Source organism: Ruditapes philippinarum, unplaced genomic scaffold, assembly GCF_026571515.1.
Source record: "Ruditapes philippinarum isolate M1 unplaced genomic scaffold, ASM2657151v2 ctg5698_1_1_1_1, whole genome shotgun sequence".
Taxonomy (NCBI): domain Eukaryota; kingdom Metazoa; phylum Mollusca; class Bivalvia; order Venerida; family Veneridae; genus Ruditapes; species Ruditapes philippinarum.
Window position 1 is genome coordinate 52,150 of NW_026854547.1, and position 9,585 is coordinate 61,734.

General features: G+C 33.1%; 1 protein-coding gene across 1 annotated transcript; it reads right to left on the bottom strand.

The window, feature by feature from the left end:
- Window positions 1-13: 13 nt before the first annotated feature.
- LOC132740426 (ribonuclease P/MRP protein subunit POP5-like) lies at window positions 14-9,533 on the bottom strand. The gene is made up of 5 exons (XM_060728331.1): window positions 9,447-9,533; window positions 4,388-4,536; window positions 3,068-3,205; window positions 2,061-2,144; window positions 14-1,362 (listed from the first exon to the last, which is right to left on the bottom strand). Exons 1-5 carry the CDS (start codon window positions 9,464-9,466, stop codon window positions 1,259-1,261), a joined length of 495 nt encoding a protein of 164 aa, XP_060584314.1. The 5' UTR covers window positions 9,467-9,533; the 3' UTR covers window positions 14-1,258.
- Window positions 9,534-9,585: the final 52 nt, after the last annotated feature.

Sequence of the window (9,585 nt, forward strand, 5' to 3'; positions counted from 1 at the left end):
TTAAGCCTCAAATAGTGAAAAAATGTCCTGTTTGGGCCCAAAACACATGTTTTCGTTTGAGAAATGTTGTTAAAAAAAGTGACCCCAGGAAAATTTTGGACTTGTGAGAGGCTAAAAATGACCCCAGATCGATCATAAGGTAACGTGTAACCAACGCTAAAAAGCATTTGACTCTATCTCAATCCATTGAGAAGTTGTAGCAGTTTGAAATCGATTTTGATGGAAAAAATCAACGCAAAAATGGTTATTCTTTGCAATTTTGAGATGTCCCCTCGTTGCCATGGTAACAGGAAATTTAAGCCTGAGCATGTTGTTACAAAGGCAATGGTCCAGTCAACATTTGTGCCAAGTTTGATTAGTATTAAAGCAGTTTTTATAGTATTATAGCAATTTGAACTTGTAACGGGAGACTTTTCAATGAAAACAGCCATTTTTCACAAAATGCCCATGAAGTAATTGGTTAATGAAAAAAATAAAAAATTCTACAAAACAACAATTTTTCTTCAATTTATATGTTAGGCCATGTTTAAACATGGAAAAACGCGATTTTGGGTAATTTCAGGAATGTTTAAACATGAAAAAACGCGATTTTGGGTAATTTCAGGTATTTTCATCATTTTTTGTTAAAATCTCTTGATGCATGAGAGTTTTGGGCTGGACAATATTTCCTAAAAATGCTAAATTAAATCAGAACTTCAAATCACAACCTTGTTTAAGAAAAAGTCAATCAGCTCAGTATTGAAAAACATTTTAGAATCTATACTCACTGTAATATAAACCTATCAAAGAAAATCAGTTCACAGCATCTAATTGATTAAATGCATGGCTGGAAATCAAAATGTTTAATAACTGTAGTAGTGAATCTTGTAAGTTTTGTTTTAGTTTTAAGCCTAACTGATCTCTCAACTACACCTTACCACCTGCAACTGGTCTGTAACTGTCTTTTTCTTTTAAGACATTGTAAATGTCATGTTTTAGCGGGTGCTTTATCACTGGCGTTTCATCCCTGGTGTTTCATCACTGGTGTTTCATCACTTCTGTTATCACTGGTTTTTATCACTGGCGTTTTATTGTGACATTTCATCACTAGTGTTTCATCACAAGTGTTATCACTAATGTTTATCACTGGTGTTTCATCACTGGTGATTCATCACTAGTGTTTTATCATTAGTGTTTTATCATGGTGTGTTTTATCACCGGTGTTTTATCACTAGTGTTTTATAATGGCGTTTATCATTGTTGTTTCATTACTGGTGTTTTATCTTGGTGTGTCTGATTTTTCTCTTCTCTCCCAAGTACACATTACTCTTGTACTTGTCTTGCAACTTTCAACTATTGCTGCTTGAACTTTTTTCTTTTCATCTGCAATTAGATCATAAATTTATACATTTTTTCCACATTCTCATTTAGCATATCCTAATTTAGCATATTTGTTTCCCTTTCAATATTTTTAACAAGGATAAATTTTCATGTGTCTTTTTCTTATCAAACATTAAAATTTATATTATGAAACTTTCATGTCTTTTAACATTAACTTAAAACCTATTCTGGATACAATTTTTTTATCTAAGCCCTGGGTCAAGTACTTTCTCTTTATAGATTTATTTTTAGCTCTCATGACATAGAAACACTTAGATAAAAGCAATTAGAATAACATGCTACTGTCTTTTGATATCAAAATTTATCAGGTAAGGCAGATATCTGCTTGCCAAGGATCATTGTTGCTAAGTTTAATCAAAGTATTTTGAAAAAATTAAATGGAAATTGTTATAAACAACAAACTAGTAACAGCTGTACATGATTATCATTATACAAAGTTCACCTTTGACCACTATGTGCTTAAATATGTTTCAAATTAGCACAAGAAATGATGAATATTTAGTGTAACCATGCTAAAATTATGAAATGAACAGACCCTGATTTAAATACAGACTTGTCTATTACCAATATAACGGATTTCATGATTAAAATGTCCAAATTGAGCTACTATCAGTATATATATTCTACACTAGAGGCACAGGTATGTTAGTTTTGTCTCAAATATTTAGAAAATCAAATACCTTCAGTTTTACACTCCATCAAAAGTTGTGGTAGACGAGATCTGTGATACCTGATCAAAAACTTCAGACACGATCTTATTGTTCCTGAAATATATCAAATATATTGAATATATCAAATTATGAAATGTAACCAGAGATGGTTAAGAATAAGGTTAAACAAAGATATATGAGCCGTACCATGACAAAACCAACATAAGAGAAACTGATAGCGAACAGCATAGATCCTGATCAGATTGCGCAGATGCACAGGCTGGTCTGGATCCATGCTGGCCGCAAATGCATTATGTTGGTTTTGTCATGGTGCGGCCCACATATTTAATAAGTACATTTTATACAATGTATCCAAATCAATAACCAGACAAAAGCATCATGTTCAACATTGCTAAGGTGAAAGATTGGAAGTTAAGACATTCTGGATATATAATTAGAAAACATTAGAAGAAACATTATTTTTACAGACAAAAACATTTTGAAGCCTTCGAAAGTGACAAATTCACTTGCTTTGTCAGAAATTGATAGACAAATATAATGTTCCTGACAAAGTAAACTCATCTATCAAGGAGGAAAAATTTACTTTACACAGACATAATTTTTTTAAATTGGGTTTTACGTCGTGCCAACACAGTATAGGTCATATGGCAACTTTCCCGCTTTACTGACCTCAGGTACCCCTATGTACAATCAGTACATTATTTAAAGCAGAAATGGGCACCTAAGAAGAAACACCGATGTTCTGTAAGCTAGCTGGATAGCTTTCTCATGTGTAGAATCTGACGATGCTTGAACAGCTTAAACCTACATCAGTGAGAGGAAAGTGGTTTGAAGTCAAAGACCTTATACACTCACAGACGCCCCTCACAAATATGATAAAGCATGTTCACAATGCATGTAGAAGACAAACTGCACCTGATGGATACACATACAAAGTATATTTGCCATAAAAAGCAACAAAAATTTTAAAAGTTATATACTTTTTTTCCAAAAGAGTACTGATATGTCAATTTTACCTCCAACATGTATGGTCTGTAGGAAAGCCTCTTCTGTATTTATCTTCTTAACATATGTGATAGCAGACTGTACAATCTTTAACAAATCTCTCTGGCATCTGATCAGTACCACACCAGTGTTCCCATCAATGTATCGCACTGAAATTTTGTAAAAAGTTTTGAAAAAGTGAAATTTTACTTACAGCTGCATGCCTCAAGATGAGCCAAAATATTTCATGAAAGTCAAACTTGAGAAAAATGTTCTTAGATTTTAAGAAAACCAAAAAGATTTAAGGTTCAAGTCAGAATTTACTTGTTATGTGTTATATATGACTGATTATATTGACTAAAACGGTAAGGGCTACTTGTATTTTTTACATATTTGACCTCTTTTTTGTAAGATATATGGACTGTGAGTGCTGTTTGCAATGTGTCGATTACTTTCTTTGTTCACTTTACAAGATTTTACATCAAAATCTGCACGAAAATTGGCATTATTCTGGAGGCATGCTGTTTTTACAACAAAATTAATGTTGAATAACACTGTAAAAGTGCCAGTTAAACGATGTGTAAGTTCATTGAAAATGCTTCACTGATGTAATACATGTACTATCATGTATACTACAAGGTATTCCACAGACTTGGACAAAATGCATTGCAATTTATTATCCTAGCAAGAAACGCAGCAGTGTGAGGAAACCATGTTTTCAACGTTCATGTTTTACAGAAGCTTTATCATCCCTGGTGCATATTGTCAGCATTTTGCAATGCAAACATTTTTGGGGAATTATGGCTATTTGATATTTTTGGACACTGATGACAAAGCTTCTGTGAAAGTTTAGTCTCAGAAATGTAGTAGGAGTTGAGAACAGAAGTGTATTTTACTGTTTTTGGTTTTATTTCTAAATCATAAAACACTGACAACATGCACCAGGACATTTGATGTAAAAGTTAAGTCAAAATCAATTGTAAAATGTACTAGAAATTTAGAACAGAAGTGTATTTCACTGTTTTTTCAAGATACATGTAAAACAAATGGCCAAAATTTTGCAAAAATGTTTGAATCACAAAACACTGAAAATATGCACCAGGACACTTGATGACAAAGCTTCTGTGGAAGTTAAGTCAAAAATGCTTGAGAAATATAATAAGTTGAGACCAGTGAAGTGTATTTGATATAAAAACAGGTCCAGAAATATGGTGAAATTACTGAAAAGACATGTGCCTGATGAACAAGATCAGTTGATCAATTAAACGCAATAAACCTCTTGTTCAGTTTATATTAATCAAATAGTATCAGTAAATATTAAATATAGTACAGCTGCCATGCAACAGACCTACCTCCAAAACTTGGTACATTCCTCAATGCAGCCAAAGCATAGTCACCATGTAATGCACCGATTTCATTTTTAACTTTAGTATAAATATCGTTTTCATTGATTTTACATGTCTTTCTATTGCCAGTAAAAATCACCTTGCAGAGAATGTATCTGAAATATTGAAGCAAAAATATAGTTGGTTAGCCTCATGTACATGAAAATAAAATAATACAATAACTATGTGAAAATTGATTTGATCTTATGCTATTTAACCCTTTCCCCCATGAGCATATTGTGAAAAATGGCCGTTTTCACTGAAAAGCCTCCTGTTATAAGTTCAAACTGCTATGAAACTATGAAAAATGCTTCAATACTAATCAAACTTGGCACAAATGTTGACTGGACCATTGCCTTTGTAACGACATGCTCAGTCTTAAATTTCCTGTTACCATGGCAACGAGGGGACATCTCAAAATTGCCAAAAATCACTATTTTGCCTCGATTTTTTCCATCAAAATTTATTTCAAAGTGCTGCAACTGCTCAAGGGATTGAGATAGAGTCAAAGGCTTTTCAGTGTTGGTTAAACGTTACATTATGATCGACCTGGGGTCATTTTTAGCCTCTCACAAGTCCAAAATTTTCTTGGCGATGACGGGGGACTCCGCCCCCTTTCAAACCCCCCTAACAGAAGGGGGCACATCCCCCTTCTGGTAACCCCCTGATGTATCTTTTGGATGGGGGCGGCGCCGAAAAAGTGCTCACTTTTTTAAGCAACATTTCTCAAACGAAAACTTATGTTTTGGGCCCAAATAGGACATTTTTTCACTATTTGAGGCCTAAAAAGGGGGGGGGGGGGGTCGAAAGTGCGTTGTTTCGCGTATATATGTGGTAAAGGGTTAACAGATTCCTATAAATTTTACATATTTTACGGACATATGCATTTTAACTGATCATCATATAATACTTTAAAACCGGGTATGTTTGCAAACATTAAAATAAGTTAGTACAAATTGACTTTTTTCTAAACAACAAGAACAAGATTGCTTTATCAATTCTGTTCACTTATTTAAACAAAGAAAATATTTCTTAAACAAAGTTATTCTACAAAAGTTCTATATTCCCCCTTTTTTAAATTTAAGGCATCATTATAATAATGAATATTGTAACAGCTACATGTGCTTTACCATTTAAACAATTACTGTTAACCCTTTACCTCATATATACGCGAAACAACGCACTTTCGACCCCCCCCCCCCTTCTTTAGGCCTGAAATAGTGAAAAAATGTCCTATTTGGGCCGGAAACACATGTTTTCATTTGAGAGATGTTGCTTAAAACAGTGAGCACTTTTTCGGCGCTGCCCCCCATCCAAAAGATACATCAGGGGGTTGGCAGAAGGGGGTTTGAAGGGGGGCGGAGTCCCTCTCATCGCCAAGAAAATTTTGGACTTGTGAGAGACCCCAGGTCGATCATAAGGGAACGTGTAACCAACGCTGAAAAGCCTTTGACTCTATCTCAATCCCTTGTGAAGTTGCAGCACTGGAAAAAATCGAGGCAACATAGTGATTTTTGGCAATTTTGAGATGTCCCCTCGTTGCCATGGTAACAGGAAATTTAAGACTGAACATGTTGTTACAAAGGCAATGGTCCAGTCAACATTTGTGCCAAGTTTGATTAGTATTGAAGCATTTTTCATAGTTTCATAGCAGTTTGAACTTGTAAGAGGAGGCTTTTCAGTGAAAATGGCCATTTTTCACAATACGTTCATTGGGGACTAGTTAAATGGTAGTACACAATAATTATATTAAATAATTAATAATATTATACCACTTAAAGGATAAATATCAGGCATGATAATTTAATTATAATTTATCAAGAGACATGAGTTTCTACATTTATTTAATAGCAAACAGAACATGTATATTGTTTTTAGAAATATCTCTTTCATATAGTTTTATAATTTGTGCGGCAACTTGCCATGCATTTATAATAGACAAAATTAAGAAACTTTTCAGTTGATATATAAAGCATATTGTCGAATTTCAAGTTTAGGGAATTTTCTAGTAACCCACCACCTTAGTACCCACTGCAGTTGCCATACTCTCTACCCTACAGCCGGTTCAGTGCAGCTAGCATAAAACACTCTAGGTGTCCAGCCCCCCATTTTTATAATTTTTCAATATTCTAATCTTCTTTTATCCTCTTTTAAATAACACTTTTTAACTTTCTAGCGATTTAAACTCGCAAATACATGTAAGTCTACGTCCCCGCAAGATTTTATTAAGATTGGTCATGTGAAAACCTCAGACCAATGAAAATACTCCATACCAAAATAAAGGGGAACAATCTGGGGCACCAGTTACTTTCATTATTTGACATATTGGAAAAAAGCTTTGTTATAGTAACTTTCATATTATGATTTGATTGAACAATTATTACAAATAATTATTTAATTCTATCATATTTAAATGCACAAAGTCAATACAAAATATTTAAAAACTATTCATTCAGTCTGGTCATTTTCACAAAAACCCTGTGGTCACATCTCTCTTGATGTACACTTGCGTTGACTTTAAAGATTACATATCTACTTATTACTTGTAATTATTTTGATAGCAGCTGTATTTTCTTTAAGAGTAATCAATTCCTGACCATTTGGTACCAAGATTTAGAAAATTGGTGAAAAAATTGTTGAATTAAGATGAGTACAATGTAAGAGTGCTGAAAAATGAGCAGCGAGTTGCATATATACCTTTTCTAAAATATATAGTACAGTATCAGTTGGTTTTTTTTTAAGCTGGAAATGAAGGAAATTGAACTAAAAGCATATTTCAAATATCTAAACAAATTCCAAATTAAAAATACTGCAGTTAACATTGTATGGGACAGATAGGAGGGTGGTAGAGTGGGTAAGGGGAGGGGAGTGACCAATTATCACAGCACAGAACAGTTACACCTGTGATATTATTAAACACTCAGCTAAAGAATTTTCAGCGAACAGGTTTTATAGTACTGCTAGACCTGTTCGCTGAAGCCAATCCTGTATCGAAAGTCAACCAGAACTGTGACATATTTATGTCATGCTGTAATTCAATAAATTTGCTTGATCTGGACAAAAGCTATTTTAACACAGGTAGTTAGATATATTTGGGACACTTCAGTCTATATTTTTGAACACAGAACATTAAAATGATGAAATAATGCTTCAAAGTTTATCAGTGGGTTCACATTTCATAAAATTCGCCGCCATTGCTGCGACTAGCGAGAATTTAGGTTCGGATACCTTTGCATGACATTTGGTGACACGTGACCAAAATGCTATTTTTAATTGAAAACATGGCTTTTGCAATTATGAATAACGGTGTATTTATTCAATAACAGACATTGTACGAAAAACATGTTGGATTTATATTGTTTTGAGTGATGATTCATAAATTATGTGTTTGTTTTTATTTAAAATCGTACACTTACTAAAAATAGTGTATGCTCCGTTACTAAAAATAGATGCTAGAATTCCCAAAACTTGAAGTCCCGCGAGATTTCATTTGAAAGCAGGCTCCATATTGGTAAACATTCTCTACATATTTCCCTGTTACACGATGTCATTGAAGTTTCATTTAAAAACAAAACATGAATTGATTCAAAATTGATTTGTTTATCAAAAGGTATTTTTATTTGACCCAAATTTGATTAATAAATGTGATTTTAAGAGGTTTTTATGGATTGCTCACGAACTGCCAAAATTCTGGTAGCCTTTGCAAATAGGGTTGACCCATAACTTTACTGTCGCACAACGTCAAAATAAAAGCGACATATAAAGTTATGGAAGCCAGAACTATTAAACACTTTGAATGACATACCTTACATAATCATGATCTAACAACAGAATTGAGATAGAAACCATTTACGTGAAGAAATAAATGATGCTGTACTTCAGTAAATGTCAGTTTGTTTATCTGTTTCATCATAAAAAAGTGGGGCGAATCGTGAGATTTCGAGACGTTTCGGCCCCAAGACGTATCGGCCCCAAATTACCCAAGACGTTTCGGCCCTTTACCAAATCGGCCCCAGAATAATTACTGTGTTTTAAACCGGTATATTAAAAACTCATAGTTATAATAATCATAAATGACAATTTTCATAAAGTGGAACGCCAATTTCCAAATACCTTGACTTTATATTACAACCATATATGAAAGAATTATGATACCTCTTATATATTTTACGTAAGATTAAATCTTAACCAAAACCATCAAAGTTTAGATACTTGTTGCATTTAATGTTAACTTCATTGTTTATAAATATCTCACAATGAATTTCATTGTTTATAAATATCTCACAATGAATAGCTACTCGTAATTACTTCCTTGATATTGAAAAATCTAACACATTTAATTATCAGGTAAGGAAAGTTAGTTGTTCATGCACGTGAAAATCGAAACATTCGGTCATGTAATTTTACAATGAAAAGAAAACAGAAGCCATATTATCTATAATTATTTTGTCACTGTCAACATTGTTTGATTTAACTAATTAATAAATTGATATGATTTATACTTTACACCGTCATTTAAAAAAAATATCGATTCCTATAATAACATGTGTTACAACTATTTTAGTTTTTTTAAAAACATTACACTGATCTTTCTTTTGAATTGGTGTATAATCTGGTTAATCAATCATTAAATCAGTATATAATTATAGGTGTAATAGGTGCAATATATTAATTTTTGGGAAATCCTTTTTTAAATTTTTTAAAGAATTAAAGTGTCATAATTGTTTAATTGTAATTAAATTAATTGTTGTTAAACAATTAAGCAATGTACTATATAGTAGGGCCGAAACGTCTTGTGGAAAAGGGCCGAAACGTCCAGGGGCCGATTTTTCCACTGGGGCCGATTTGGTTTGGGGCCGAAACGTCCTGTTTGCAATCGTGATTGGGGCGAATGTTGTAACACTATCACCAGTTAATTGTAATTTTAAAACTGCAATGCTTCGGTGAAAAAAAACAACAACAATTAGCCAAGATTTTTTAAACAACATATAACAGTTAATCATTTATATAAATATTCGGTTGTTACCTGCACTTATACCGCACCATTTCTAACTTATTTGTTGATGCACGTTTTCAAGAAAACATCCAAACTGAAAGTAGGGCCACTTACATCAAAGGAGGTACAACTCAACTTAACTTTTTACTTGAACGAAGATAAAGATCAA